Source organism: Oenanthe melanoleuca, chromosome 20 (assembly GCF_029582105.1).
Source record: "Oenanthe melanoleuca isolate GR-GAL-2019-014 chromosome 20, OMel1.0, whole genome shotgun sequence".
In the NCBI taxonomy this organism is placed as follows: domain Eukaryota; kingdom Metazoa; phylum Chordata; class Aves; order Passeriformes; family Muscicapidae; genus Oenanthe; species Oenanthe melanoleuca.
The window spans coordinates 6,477,840-6,491,923 of record NC_079353.1 but is presented as its reverse complement, the minus strand read 5'-3'; the positions used below and the strand labels follow the sequence as shown (position 1 = coordinate 6,491,923).

The 14,084-nt window shown below is 60.7% G+C and overlaps 2 protein-coding genes across 2 annotated transcripts; one reads left to right on the top strand and one right to left on the bottom strand.

The window, feature by feature from the left end:
• Positions 1 to 1,456: 1,456 nt before the first annotated feature.
• C20H20orf204 (chromosome 20 C20orf204 homolog) lies at positions 1,457 to 6,759 on the top strand. Its single transcript, XM_056507821.1, has 6 exons — positions 1,457 to 1,483; positions 1,573 to 1,774; positions 4,681 to 4,829; positions 5,048 to 5,110; positions 5,212 to 5,364; positions 6,194 to 6,759. The coding sequence occupies exons 1-6, from the start codon at positions 1,457 to 1,459 to the stop codon at positions 6,350 to 6,352; spliced, it is 753 nt and encodes a 250-aa protein (XP_056363796.1). The 3' UTR covers positions 6,353 to 6,759.
• A 4,039-nt stretch (positions 6,760 to 10,798) lies between these two features.
• On the bottom strand, positions 10,799 to 13,511 carry LOC130261290 (ammonium transporter Rh type B-like). The gene has a single exon (XM_056507355.1). It carries the CDS (start codon positions 13,413 to 13,415, stop codon positions 12,027 to 12,029), a length of 1,389 nt encoding a protein of 462 aa, XP_056363330.1. The 5' UTR covers positions 13,416 to 13,511; the 3' UTR covers positions 10,799 to 12,026.
• Between the last annotated feature and the right edge of the window lie 573 nt (positions 13,512 to 14,084).

The following is a 14,084-nucleotide window of genomic DNA, read 5'->3' as shown; positions in this document are numbered from 1 at the left end:
CAGTGGTGGCTGCTCCAAGCTGGGCTGCAGCCTCTTGCCAAAATGGATGAGAAGCCCCAAATGGATCTTTTAATGGTGGAGCAGAAACGGTTGGTCTGGAAGCAAAAGCCTTTTTATCTTTGGGTTCCTGATGGAAACTTGTGAACTCTCTGGAATAACCCATGAAAGGGAGTAGATCATGGATTCCTGTGGAATTGTAGTTTCCCAGAGGTGAGTGAGAAGTATTGGAAGTTGAGTGGCTGTTGCTCAGGGTTTTTGTGCCTTCGCTGGCATCCTTCAGGTGAGTGGGCTCAGAGAGAGTGGAAGAGTTTGGGAAGGAGAATGGAGATGTTGTTCAAAGGAGAGGGTAGACATGGCAAGGGAACCTGGCTGGACAAGGATTCAAGTCAGAAACTGCCTGATAAAAACAAGTTTAAAAGTAGTTTTCAATGTGTGCTGTCCTTCAGCCTCGTCCTCACATGAGGGCTATATCCTGCTTTTCTGGGCAGGGAATGTTGCAGTCTGATTTCTGGTGTAGTGATGTGCTGAGGAAAGCTGGGTGCCTGTGGTGCATAAATCCCTCTGCCCAGTGGTGCTGTGGTGTTGGTGGCTGCAGAATTGGGATGGAAAATGGAAGTGGGAATTGCAGTGATGTGGCTTTTCCTGCTGGAGGGATTCCTGGGTTCCTCATGCTACTCCTGCCCCTTGCTTAGGTGACAGCACCACATCTTGCAAGGAATTTTTGGGATGTGGAAGCCCCAAGGAAGGGGCCCTGTGCTGAACGCTGTGCCACCTTCTCACACAGCATCAGGCTACTTTGGCCACCTGCTCCTGGTACCTGCAGCCTCCTACAGAATGTGATTTTGGGCTGCATTCCTTAGCTTGGGGATTATTTTTCCTTACTTAAAAGGGATCATCAGTCTTAGGAGCCTTTTAATGTTTGTAGATATCTTGGTGGTTTTTAAATGGATTATGGCACCCATGAATTTCAGCTATATATAGAGCTCAATAAAGAAGTTATATGGGTCCTGTCCCAGTGGAATGCTGCAGTGTGCTGTGGGTCTCATTTCCTGGGGAGGAACGTTCTCACCAAGCTGAGCAGGGCTGGATTATTCACCATTTGTTCTATTTCTTACTCAATCACCCACATTCAGCTCCTCAGCAGAGCCTTGTTGCTGTCAGTTCAGTTTTTCCCAAAATCTGTATGAATTGAGTCAGGGCAATTTCTGTGCCTGGGCTGGGGCTGGGGTACAAAATGCAGAGGAGAAGGAGGAGAGGGCTTTGGTTGGAAGCACGAGGACACTCCTGGAGTTGATATTTTGGGAGTCTCACCCTGGACAGTCATTTTGCCATGGGCTGGTGCCTTTGTCAATGTTCACCCACTGCCGTCTGTGAATCCAGAGTGAAACAATCACCCCACGCCAAGAGAAATCGAAACTGCGGGGCTTTGCACAGAGTGTGCAGCTCCGGGATAGGGATGGGACGCGTGGGTTGGGATTCCCGGGTGGGTGCGAGCAGGGGGCAGAGCCCTGGGGCCGCGGGGACCCTGTCGCAGCCTGCCCCGCTGTCCCCGGGAGGGTCCCGGCCCCGCAGCCCGGGCACGGCGCGCTGCCGGGGGGGCCGGGGCTGCCTCCCCCGCGGGGGCCGGGGCTGGGCCGGCGGCGGTGCCGTGTCCCGTCCCCTCCCACCGTGGAGCCAAGTTCAAACCGCGGGGCCCGGCGCAGCGGGACGGGGCCGGACCGGGCTCCCGGCACCGCCGGCACCGCCGCAGGGGCCGCGCCCGCGGGGCTCCATGGTGAGTGCGCCGGGACACCCCCTTGTCCCCGGGACCCCGCTCCTCTCCCCCGGGACACCCCTCCGCTGGCACTGACGGACCGGAGCCCGCCGCACTCCCGGCGTGGGGTCGGCTCGGCCGGGGAGCGACTTGGGACCTGTCGGGAGGTGACGGGTTCTCCTGAAATGAGGCTTGGACCGACCGGGAGAGGGCTCGGACTGGTCGGGATGGGGCCGGACCCCTTGGACAAGGGCTTGGAGCAGTTGGAATGGGGCTGGGCTGGGTCCAAATGGGACTTGGATCCTTAGAAGGGTCGCGATGGGACAGAGAAGGAGTCCGTGAGGATGGGGCTCTGGTCTGGCCGGGAAAGCTGGTCCAGCTGGGATCAGGCTGCTGTGTCTGGGATGAGGCTTGGATGTGGCTGGTCCTGAGGGAGAGAACAGAGGGTCTGTCCCTGCCTTGGGGGTGGTGACAGAGTCTCTTTGGGTAGGAGGGAATCAGGGACAGAGTCTGTCTGGCTGGTGACCGCAGTGGGATTCCCAGGCTGGCGGCAGGAATTACCCCTTGCTGCCCTGCTGGCTGGCACTGGCAGGAGTGCCAGCAGGAGCTGCTCTATCAACAATGGTGATTCCCCTTATCTCCTCGTATTTGCTGGAGGATTAGAGTGAGGATGAGATTAGCTGTGCCTGTCCTGCAGTCATGCTTCCCAAGGCTGCTCCTTCACTGCCAGCTCTCCCCTAGGAAGGGATGTGCCACCTGCCTGTGCCTTGCTGTGGGATGGGGGTGAAGGCAGGAGGAATAACCCTAAATCAGCTGCTGAATTTGTTCTTCTCCATCCTGGAGGGGAGAAGTCAGGAGCCGGATTTGGCACCTCAGTCTCCCTGCATCCCTCTCTTGTCACTGCTGCTTCCCTGCTTTCCATGGTGGGGGGAAAGCTCCTACAGCACCTGCTGCCTCCTGTCCTGGCTGTTCCCTGGACTTCTCTGCACTTCCTTCCAGGCTGAGCACTGAGCCCAGGCTTGGCTGTCTTGGAATGCTGGAAATGGTATGCTTTCTCCTGAAACTGGATCCCAGCTGTTTAATAAACCACTTCAGGGAAGTAATTTCCATTTTCATGGTAAAATTGCACAGCCTTGCCTTCCCGGCAGAGGTGACTTCTGGAGAGTAACCCTTAGACTTTGGTCAATGTGTCCTCATGGAAGCAGTGCTCTCCTTTGATGTCCCTGGGGATTATACCCTTGGCTCTCTGCTCAATCATCTCTGGGGCAAGATCTCAGTGGTTTGCAAGGAGCAAAGTCAGCAGCAGAAAGAGGCTCTCCCTGCCCTTCCCAGCTCCTAGACAGGGCTCAGCACATCTCTACTGGAAGGTCTGTGGTTATTAGGGACGCTGAAGAACCCAGTGGGATTTCTACTGGTCATACCTAGATTTGCTCCTCTTTTTGCATGTGCCTGTGCTCTGAGGTGATGGTTGTGTCTGCGTGCTCCCAGAACTGTGCTGTGTTGAATTTTGCCTCCATCACTCCCATTGAGCTGTGAGAGGGTGGTAAAGAAGGTGGCTCCTCACTTTCTTGGAGCCAGACCTGGATTGAGCAGGGAGCACAGAGCAGGTGTGGATTTTACTAACAAACCTCCCCGGTTCTCACCGAAGAGGACAGATGGAGTGTGCCTAGGCTTGAAATTCAGTGAGGGAAACTCTTCCTTTGGCTTCTTAGAGCAGAAGAGCAAGTGCAGAGGTGCTGGGGAAGGCAGTGACCCCTGAGCTGAGGTGGGAGCAGCAGGCACGGGCTGCAGGCAGAGCTGTGGCCCCTTCCCCCTCACTCCTGCTTTGGCTGCAGTGCAGGGGTTGCATAGTTGGAAGGAGCTGAGCTGCTTTCTGCCTGCCCAGACCTGACACCTGCGGCACGAGGGTTGTTTGGGAGGGGGTTGTGTTTGGGGGGGTGGGAACTTTTCCTGAAAATGTGAAATGATAGAAATGCCAGCATGGGGCCCCAGGGCTGTGCCATCATTCAGCAATGCAGAGATGTGTTGAGCTGTTGGGCTCCTTTCCTGGCACAAATTTTGAGCTCCCCATCCTCACTCTGCTGCTGCTGGGCTGCTCAAATGTCCCCAATCCTGGTCACTTGAGCTTGTGCTGGCTTTCCTTCAAAGCTGTGGGATTCATCCCTGCTTCAGAGGGTCCATCCACCCCCTCCCTGTGCCCTGTGCCAGCTCAGGTGTCAGCCCTCGGGGTTCCCCGCTCTGCAGCAGCCAGCGTGGGGCTGTTGGAAGGTTTGGAGCCAGAAGGCTCAGCAGCAGCTGGGATGTGCTGGTCAGAGCAGATGCTTGTGCTGCTTCTGTCTGACTTGTGGTGAGGGCTCCTGAGCTTGGGATGAGCATGAGCTGTGGGGAAGCTGGAAAAATGCTGTATTAGTTCCATCCATGCAGCAGAGGTGTGGGAGCATCCTTTTGAGGGTGTTCAGATCCATTTGGGCTGAGATGTGGATGTTGCTGATGGGGACCAGGCAGCTCCTTCAGCTCCTCTCCAAGGAGCCCAGAACCTCCCTCTCTGCTCCCCTTGGGTTTTGGCCTTGAAATGACACAAAGGGGGGATCTAGTGCAACCATGTTGGGGCAGAGAGCTCAGAGTTGAGCCCCATGGACTGACACAGGTCCCTGACATAGCTCTGTGCCAAGAACCCACCTGGCATGAGAGAGCCTGTGTATGCCATGGGCAGGGCTGCTGGGCTGGGCTGGGCTGAAGCTGGAGCAATTTCACAAGAGCTTTGCTTCAGGGGGAAATGGCTCATCTGGGAGGATGTTCTTTGGGAGAAGAGACAGTTGAGGCTCCTCCATCACATGTTGCATCTTCAGGTACAGGTCCAATGCAACACCTGACTAGGGGTTGAAGGCAGAGCCCAGAACATTCCTAAATCCCCAGCTGACTCTGAGCCCTTCCCTGGCAGATTTTCCCCCGGGTGCTCTCCTGTGCTGTTCTGCTGCTCCTGCTGGTGGCCGTGCTGAGCAGAGGCAGGAGGTGCAGCATCGCCAGAATCCTGCGGCAGTACCGCGCCGTCATCTTCCATGAGATCCACAACCTGGTGAGCCGAGGCTCTGCCTGGGGCCCAGCCCTGCCTCTGGGAGTGCTGCTGGGCTGGGTGCAGCCCTGCTGTGGGATGTGGGGAGGGAAGCTTAACATGGAGCTGGCTGCTTTGCCAGCAGTGTTGGGGAGGGAGTTGTGTTTAAATGGGGGATCCTTGTGCCAAGTGGGAGGCACTGATCCTGAAAGGTGTTGGATCTTCTTGCTTTATTTCTGCAGAGAAACCTGACTGGGTCGGTGTACAGGAGTGGGAGGGCTGGGCCCGCTTGTCGTTCAGACAAGGTGAGCACGGAGGGACCCTGGGCTGGGGCATCTGTGGGCTGAGCCCCCAGGGAGCCACGGAGCTTCCCTCCCTGCCCGGGGCCCGTGCTTCTCCTCTGCAGGACCACAAGATCCTGCTGTCCATCTACAACATCAGCATGTCCCTGCGGGAGGTGGGGGCCGGCAGCCTGCAGGGCCCTGAGGAGCTGGCGGTCTGGAGGGTGGCCAGGAACACCAACTTCGTGCTCCGGGAGAACTGCAGGAAAATCAGCAAGGTAGGAAGCCCTCTACTTCCCAGCCATGTCACTGGCTCCCAGCTCCCAGGGCTGTGGGCAGACCTTGCCTTCTTTTGTGCTCTCCTGGCTGCCTGTGAGGAGTCTCCAGGCTCTGCCTGCTTCATTCTGGGAGCTGGGGAATGCTGATGGCACATCCATCCCTGGGAGCTTCAGAATGACCAAGGGAGGGAAGTTCAGCTGTGGCAGTGTGGGCCAGGCTGGTGGGGTTTTAGCACTGGCTCCCAAGGGGGTTTTTCCACATGTGCCAAGATGCCATGGCTGAGGGGAGCACAGGGCCTTGTCCTGGTGGGATGCTCACCCTGTGGGTGCATTTACCCTGTGCTGCTCTTGCTCCTGAGTGCTCATAGGCAAGAATTGGGATTTCTCCCCTAACACTGGTCTGGGTTGAGGCTCTGCTGGGGAAACCCCATCCAGGAGGATCCCCATGGCAGCACCAGCAATTCATCAACCAGCAGGGAAAACCAAGGGCAGCAAGTGCCAGCTCCCAGCTCTGCCTGACCCTGGCACAGTGCTGGGACTGTCCTGCCTGGGACACTGGCTGGGGACAGCCTTGCCTGGGCTCTGCTGCTGTGGGATGGAGCTGCTGCTGCTCTGGAGATCTGATCTGGTGTCCGTGGGTGTGCTGTGGGGTGCACACTGCCAGCTCAGAGACAGCCACCTCTGGGGACTCCTGGGGACCTGAGACCACGTCCTTGCCACGGCCATAGGCAGTTTATCCAGCTCAGCCATGCAGAGGCTGTGTGTGGTGGCTTTTACCCCCTGACTAAAGTCTCTTTTGATGTGGGGGGTTTCTGCTCCCTCGCTGCAGAGCCCCCCGCGCAGCATCCCCGCCCCGCCGCGCCCGCGGGCCCCCGGCCGCAGGAGGAAGCAGCTGCGGGAGCTCGGCAGGAGGGCGGAGAGGCTGGCGACCTGCTGGGAGAAGCTCAATGCCCTGCACGCGCCCCGCCAGGCGCCCTGGGACTCGTAGGGACCCCGGCACCACCCGCCGGGGGATGAGCTGCTCCGGCACCGGGGCTGCCAGCGGCTTCTCTGGGAGCCTGGGACAAACTCAGCCTCGAGGGCAGAGGGGCTGCTGCCAGCTGATGCCCGAGCTGAATTCATCCTCCTGCTGCAAGCGGTGCCCAGCGGATCCACCGCCCGTGGCTGGGGCTGGCAGGTTGTTTGCTGTGGGATGGCTGTGGCAGAAGCCTGGAGCACCAGAAACACTGGGAAGAAGAAGGGGAAAAAAGCCAAAAATAAGTGAGGTGTGGGTTCTTAGTTGATCCTAGCCCTGCAGCACCTGCTTCTCTCTTGAGGACAATGAGTGTGTTTTGGGGCAGAAAGAGGACATGTGGGCTCTGGGGGCTCTGCTGGAAGCGAGGCCACAGTGCATCTGCAAGGTCATTAGGGCTGTGTTTGGGGACATGCCCTGAGGCACTGCTGGGGTCTGCAGAGCAGCAGGGCACCCACAGTGGACAGGGAAGTAAAGGTGCATCACTGTGCACCTGGGGAAGCCTGGGGAGTTCTGATATCCAAAAATCCCAGGCAGGTGTGGGGGCTTGAGGCCAAGGCTCAGCCTTAGTGACAGGCAGCACTGTGGAGGGACCTGGCTGCTTGGCACTGTGGGTGCCCCAGAGGGAGGGAATGGTGGGGTGTGGGGGCATCTTCCTTTTCACTGTGCTCTGCCAGCACCCCAGCTGTGGCCTCCACTGCTCTGTTGGGTGGCAAACAGCCTCTGGGAAGCCAGAAATAAACCTCTCCTTCTCTGGAACTACTTTGGGTGCTTTATCTGGTGATCTAGGGGCTCTTGTGCTGTGGATGGGGCTGGCACAGCGCAGATCTGGCCATGATGCTGGACCTGTGGAAGCCCAGGCAGAAGCCCACAGCAGTGGAGGGCACAGTGGCATCCTGCTCACTCTGTGTGCATCCCTGGTGTGCGGGAGATGGAAACCAGGAGCTGCTTTTTTTGGAAGGACATTTCCACTGGAGCAGCACCAGGAGAGGCTGCAGTGTGCCCCTGCCTCAGTTTCCCCAGTTTCTCCGCCCGTGCCAGCTCTGTCCCGGCCCTGAGCGGGGACGGCTGCGGAGACACGAGATGGCAGCAGCGGGCTGTGAGTGCCGAGCCGAGCCGGGCTCTGTCCCCGCCGGCTGTTCCCATGGCCACCCAGCATCGCCGTCCCCAGCGAGCCCCGGCCCCCGAGCCGCTCCGGGCAGGGCTGCGAGCAGTGAGCGCTGCACTGAGTGCGATACCCGCCGTGCCCCGGAGGAGATGGGGGCTTTCCCTGGGGCATTCTGGAGCTTCAAACTGGGAAGGGGGGATTTGGGGAGGGGACGGCAAGGGATCCTCAGGGGCCCCTGCCCACCTCCTGCCTCTGGGAATTGGGCTGGGAGAAGCTGGGAGGGCTTCATAACCAGGGGTGGGTAGGACAGAGCCCTCCCTGCCCTGGGCACATCGGAGTCCCTGGGGTGCAGCAGGGAGCAGGCAGGACCGGCTGATTTGGTGGGGCAGGACAGGGACCCTGGTTCGGGGGTCGGGGCAGGGAATGCTGCTCTTGTGGGGTCCCTGGCAGATGCTGTCTGCCTGGCACCAGGGGCCATCCAGGGAGCCCCAGCTCAGCACATCCCGATGCCAGAGGCCTCCTGGGGCCGTGCTCCTCCCCGGCTGGCCCCATAATGCCTGGGCTCCTTCCTCCCAGCTCCGTGCTCCTCCTCGTCAGCGAGCACTGCCCTTTCTGCTGCCCCCACAGGAGGTTTTGCACTGATTTAGTCCCTAGGTTTTTTTCTTGTTCCTCCTCCCTTATCCCAACCACGGTCCCTCCACAAACCACTAGCATCCCAAAATAGCCCTATTGACACTTGATATCCCACGGACGAGGCTGGGGGCCACGGCAGGACCTGATAGCTTGTGCACCAACAGGATCGGGATGGTGGCTTGAGACAGGGTGACTCACGGCCGTTTTCTTTATCAAGGCTGGAGCAAAGTCCCCCTTCCAGTGACCTGTCAGCACCTTCCCAGATAAACCAGAGCAAAAACCACCTCTCTTTACTACCCTTCCCTCACAGGCAGCTGCTGCTGAGCTGGGAACCTGGAGTGGCAGTGGGAATGAGTGCATGGAAAGGAAGGAAAGAGTGAAGGAAGAAGCAACAGGGAGGGAGAGGGAAAAACGAGGTCGAAGTGATGGTGGAATCACAGCAAAAACAGCCGGAAAAAGGAAACAGGCCCTGAAAAGTCAAATAAAAATAGCAGCGAGGCGAACCCAAGTGTGCAGCACATGGGAGTGAGCGCATTTCCTTCGAGGGCAGCAGCGCTCGCTCCCGGCTGCTCCGGGGGCCGGCTCTGATGTGGCTCCAGCTGCTGCCGTGGCCCCCCCAGTCCCCCCGTGCTGTGCCAGGCTCTTGGCAGCAGCTCAGTGCCCACCCAGCCCCTGCCTCGCCCGGGGTCCCTGTGAGCCCTTTGCAAGCCCCTCGGCGCTGGGGCCGCAGGGATGCGGCAAAGGCTGCACACGGGTGTTAGAGTTGAGAACAGGGGCTGGGGGCTCCTGGCCGTGCCCACGCCCCCGCCTGGTGCCCCGTCCCGCTTTGCCAGATGCATCCGAGCTCTGTGCGAGCAGCAGAATCTCGCCTTCCTCCCCTCCCCGCTTGTTTTGCAATCAGAGCAGGGTCCCTCTGGGAGATGGGGGTTGGTGGAAGGGCTGCAGGGACAGGGATAGGGGCGAGGATGAGGGCTGGTGCTCCCTGCCAGGACCAGTGGGCTGCATCCCAACCCAGCTCGGGGCTAAACTCAGAGGCAGCAGCAGAACCCAGCGTGTGGGGCACTGTTCCGGGGGACAGTGGTGGGGGATCAGAGTGGGGTACCATGCCTGGGGCCCATTCAGGGGTGCAATGCCCAGGTACTGTGCTGGGGGTCCACACTGGGGTACCGTGCCCAGGAATTGTGCATGGGGAGCTTAGCCGGGGTCCACACTGGGGGACTATGCTGAGGCTGCTGTGGCTCCACAGAGGCACATTTCAGCCCTCCTCACCATCACTGTCCCACCAAAAATCCCTGAGCCATCACCATCTTGGGGTGCCGGCAGCCCCTCCTGGCTCCGGGGACCCTTGCCCACATAAGCCCTCTGCTTCAATCCTCACTCTCTGGCAGCCCTGGCACACGCAGGCTGTGTCCGATGGAGCAGAGCAGCGTTTTGTTCTCTCCCATCTCCCCGCAGCTTCGTGGAGCTGCTGAAAGCCCAGATTTACAGTGTGATAAACGCTGGAGGCTCTGCAAAATATCTGACTGCTCCATCCTTTGGAGAGCGGGTGGTTTGGAGGAGAGGGGAGCTCCGAGCAGCACACCCAGAGGCAGAACAGCGGGTCTCAGGGAGGAGGGGTGGCCGGGACTGGGGCTGATGGAGCCGTGCCATGACCCAGGTGGGTCACTGGGTGCCTAAGCCCCTCTGGGCAGTGGGAAAGCGCTGACCCCCCATCATTTATTTGGCCTCTTGCTGTTTTTTGGAGCATCTGCCGACCAGATTGTGCCGCGGCGTGCCGGGGTGCCCGTGCCAGGACATGCCAGCCGGGAGGCGGGGTGTGCCCGGGCCCAGCTCCGGGTGTGCTCCCTCCCTGCGCCCCCATCGCTCGCTCCCCCACTGGGTGCCGCGGGCTGCTCAGCGGGAGCCTGCGTCCTCATCCTCGCTGGGAAGGGCTGGGAGATGCTGGAAAGCGGCTGCTCCACTGTCTCCGGCAGCAAGAGGTTCGCAGCCTCGGGGCTGTGCCTGCATGTGGGTGTGAGTGAGCCCTGGGATGTGTGCGCACGGATGTGTCCGTGTGTGTGTCCGTGCGTCACATGTGTGCGTGTACCTGTGTGTGTGTATATGTCTGGGGTTCTGTGAGTGTGTGCAGGGCTGCGCACACACGTGTGTGTGATTACAGGTGTGTACACGCCTGTGCATGCGGCTCCTCTCCACGGCTGCTTCCCTGCAGGGTGTCTGCACCCCTGCTGCCGCTGACCCCTTGCCCCCTCTCGCCTGCCCCCTTCTCCCCGTGCCGGCGCTGCCTCTGGATCCCGCAGGCCTCGGCGCAGGGTAGCCTCGGGGTCTGCGATGCCGGGGGCAGCGGAACACGGCTCTCACGGAGCCTGGGCGCTGCCGGTCCGGCCCCGATGGTTCCGGGCTCCCCGGGCGGGTCCCGGTCCCGGTCCCGGTCCCGGTCCCGGTCCCGGTCCCGGCGGCTCTCGGCACCCAGCGGGAGCCGGGCAGTGCTGGGGGGCCGGGCCGGTCCCCGCTCCGATGGCTCCACGCTGTCATGGGGCACATCCACACCGAGCTGCCAAGAAGATGGGAGGCTTCTGGGGCTCGTCTGAGGAAGGGGAAACCAAGCTGCCTCCCGCTCCCAAGGCCCCTGGCCCCACTGCTCAGCCCGCAGCATCCTGCGCCGGGGCCCATTGTTCGGCCCCGCCGGGCTGCGGGGCAAGATTTCTTTGTCAGAGCTCGGCGATATTTTATTCTAACAATTAACCAAACACACCCGGGCCCCCAAGCCTGTTTGTGATTATTGGAGGGCGAATTCCCCAGCCTCTCTCCCTCTTGGTGTTGGCTCCGCCTGGGGCTGCACCGGGTGGAAGGGATCCAGCCCCTCTCCCACCCGCTCAGGGCTGGGGACCCCCAGCCGCGCCGACAGCCCCCCACTCCTGCAGCCAGCGCTGGGGGGCTCGGTGGCCTCGACCCCCTCGGGAGCCCACGAGCATCGCCCGCATTGTCTCGGCAGCAGCGGGATCCGTGGGGGCGCAGGGGCAGCGGTGATTCATGGCAGGGGGGATGTGAATCACAGCCCTCGCTCTCCGGGCAGGATGCGGCCCCGCGCTCCCAGCTTGCCGCATGCCAGCCATGGACCGCAGGCTTTGTCCTCCGCAGGGTGGAAGCGGCTCGCTGCCCGTGGTGGGATGGGATGGGGCCACTGCTCTTCCTGGGATGCTGGCGCAGCTTTCCCAGCTCCAACTTCGGGGTGGGATGAGGGTGCTGCGGGCTGCGGGGGCCGCCTGCATGCCGGCTCTCTCCGAGGCTCCTCGCCGTGCTTGAGCTGCATCCTCATTGCTGCACCAGGGTAAAAAGAGTTGGCGCTTCCCTTTGCAAACTCTCCTGGAGGGTGAATTGCCCAGCTCAGATTATCAAATCCCTGTAAAGTCCTTTGCTTGGGGCCATTTCCCTGCTGCCAGTTTCACGCTCCGGGCAAGGATACTGAGCTCCTTTCCTGTAGCTGTGGCCTGAGCTGGCGGCCTCCTCCAGGCGCTGCCCGTTGTGGGCAGGGGAATCTGGAGCCGAGGGTCGGGGTGAGCACTGAGGGTGATGCTGCTGCTGGCTGAGAGCGAAGCAGCCGAAGCCAGTGCCCTGCAGAGCGACCGTCTGGGTTTGTGAGGGGCTATTGACCATTCTGGGGGAGGCACCCTGAGCAGGTCATTTCTCTGGCGGCTGCAGGGTGCTGGGAGCCACTGGGACCCGGGAGGAGGGGTGCAGCTGCAGGGTGGGAGGACGGAGAGGCGATCAGTGCTGTGGTGCTGACCCAGCTATGACAGTATCTTCGACAGCTGGAGCCAGGCATGGGGCAGGAGCGAGTGCAGGCAGTATCTCCTGCCTGCTGATCCTGCCGCTAACATTCCCCTCCCTGCTTCTGCTGCACGCCACTGCCTAAACCTGCTCCTTCAGAGCCAGCGCTCCTTCCTCAGCGCTGCTGTCCGGCCCCGGGCTCTCAGCCTGATCCTGGATCTTAAAATACAGCGAGTCATCGAAGCAGAGGCGCTCGGGCGGCCGGGCCAGGCAGGGCAGCCGGAGGGCGGCTCCGGTGAGGAGCCCGGCGAGCAGCGAGCCACCGGCGGCCACCGCCAGCCCCGCCGCCTGGCACAGCGCCTGCCCGCCCGCCCCGCCGGCCCCTCTCTGCCCCTCCAGCACCGAGCTGGCATTGCCCCCAGCAGGGGACAGCTGGGAGGGCTGGGACCCGGAGGTGTCCTTGGATGCCACCAGCACGGCCAGGACGCTGGCTGCCGCGCCCAGGATGCCGGGCAAGCCGTGCAGGTTGTGGATGCCACACTGGTCGAGGAGTGTGAGCTTCCTCCCCAGGAGCGGGGTGAGGAACCTGAAGCCGAGGACACACAGCACGGCCGAGAGGCTGCCCAGGGCAAGGGCGGCCACTGGTGGCATGGCCATGTCGGCCACCGCGCCGATGGCTACCCCGCCGGCCAGGCTGCCGTTCTGCAGGTGGCCGAGGCTGAGCTTGCCGTCCCTGTCCAGCAGGCTGGAGGCCACCACGGTGGTTATGGCACTGGCACTCATGGCCAGGAGGGTGTTCAGGATGGCACGGTGCTGGGCATCACCCGGCTGGCACAAGACAGCCACGAAGCTGGGCCAGAAAACCCAGAGGATGAGTGTCCCCACCAGGGACATGAGGTCAGAGCTAGGTGTTGGGGTCTCCTTGGGGTGCAGTGGCTGCTGTGTTGCCCTGAACAGAGCCTTGGACACGCCAAGGCCGAAATAGCAGGAGAAGACGTGGATCGTGATGGTGCCACCCACATCCAGGACACCCAGACAGGTGACAATGACCCACTCGCTGGCGAGGTAGATGGGGATTTCACAGGTGGCCATGACGAGCAGCTGGCAGGGGCTGGCCCTCCCCAGGATGGCCCCCACGGAGATGAGCACTGTCACAGCAGCGAACTCAGAGATGAGGAGTTTGTGGAGGTCCAGGTGGATCTGGCCGTGGTGGAGGTGCTGGAGCAGGCCCTGCAGCACCAGCGCCCACTGCATGGAGAAGTTGAGCAGGAGGAAGTTGTGGGTGAGAGCGCTGAACCCGTAGCGGGGCAGGAAGGTCAGCAGGAGTCCCAGCCCCACCACCAGCATCACCTGGATGTCCTGGAAGAAGGGGAAGGTGCTGTAGACCTGGTTGGCCACCAAGTTGGTATCCTCCGCTGAGGGCTCATCATAGGTGACGAAGAGGGCAAAGAAGAGGAGCAGGGCACCCTGGAATAGCCCCAGGAAGAGGGGCAGGAGGCGACGGGGATGGGTGGAGGGTGTCACAGCCATCCTGGAGTGGACAGGAGTGGTCAGTGGTCAGCAGGGTGAGAGCCCAGCAGCGCTTCCGGGATGAGCTCTGCTTGCTCCTTCATCAGGAGTTTTATGGCCACGGTTAATTATTAACCAAAGACCTAAGTTTATGTTCCAGAAGAGGAGGGGTTTGCCCCTCCTTCTTTAAACACAACACCCATAAAATAACCACATGTTCTTGTTTGGCCGCCATAAAAGTGGACATGGAGGGGCATTACAATTTTGAAGGGAAACAAGAAAAACCTGCAGTGGGGCAGATGAGGGAGAAGGAGTTTGGTGAGGAGCTGGCCAGGGATGGAGGTACCATGACACTCACCCCCATTGAACTTATCCCCATCCAGGAATGGAGACCTCCCTGCTGCAAGCCTGTGTGATGCTGGCAGCTCAGGCAGCCCCAGCTCCCGCTCTGGCTCTGCCACATTCCACTCCAGGCTGGCTCTGGCACTGCCGCCACCCCATTCTGTGGGATGATGCACGTTTTCCTTATCCACCACTTGGATTTTGTGAAGCACCATAAAGCTCCAAGATCAGGGCTGAAAAGATCATTTTCTCACAGGTTTGCATTGGCTTAAATGGCTGGAAATTCATTAACAATTAGCGCGCGAGAAAAACAAAGCCCAGAGCAGCCAAGCAGCTACCCCGAAGTTT

Bases quoted from the DNA above. Each gene is read 5' to 3' on its own strand.
- C20H20orf204 (XM_056507821.1), top strand. From the start codon at position 1,457: ATGGGACGCGTGGGTTGGGATTCCCGG. The intron at 4,830-5,047 runs GTGAGCCGAGGC...TTATTTCTGCAG, and splicing joins TCCATGAGATCCACAACCTG to AGAAACCTGACTGGGTCGGT. The intron at 5,365-6,193 runs GTAGGAAGCCCT...CCCTCGCTGCAG, and splicing joins ACTGCAGGAAAATCAGCAAG to AGCCCCCCGCGCAGCATCCC.
- LOC130261290 (XM_056507355.1), bottom strand. From the start codon at position 13,415: ATGGCTGTGACACCCTCCACCCATCCCCGTCGCCTCCTGCCCCTCTTC.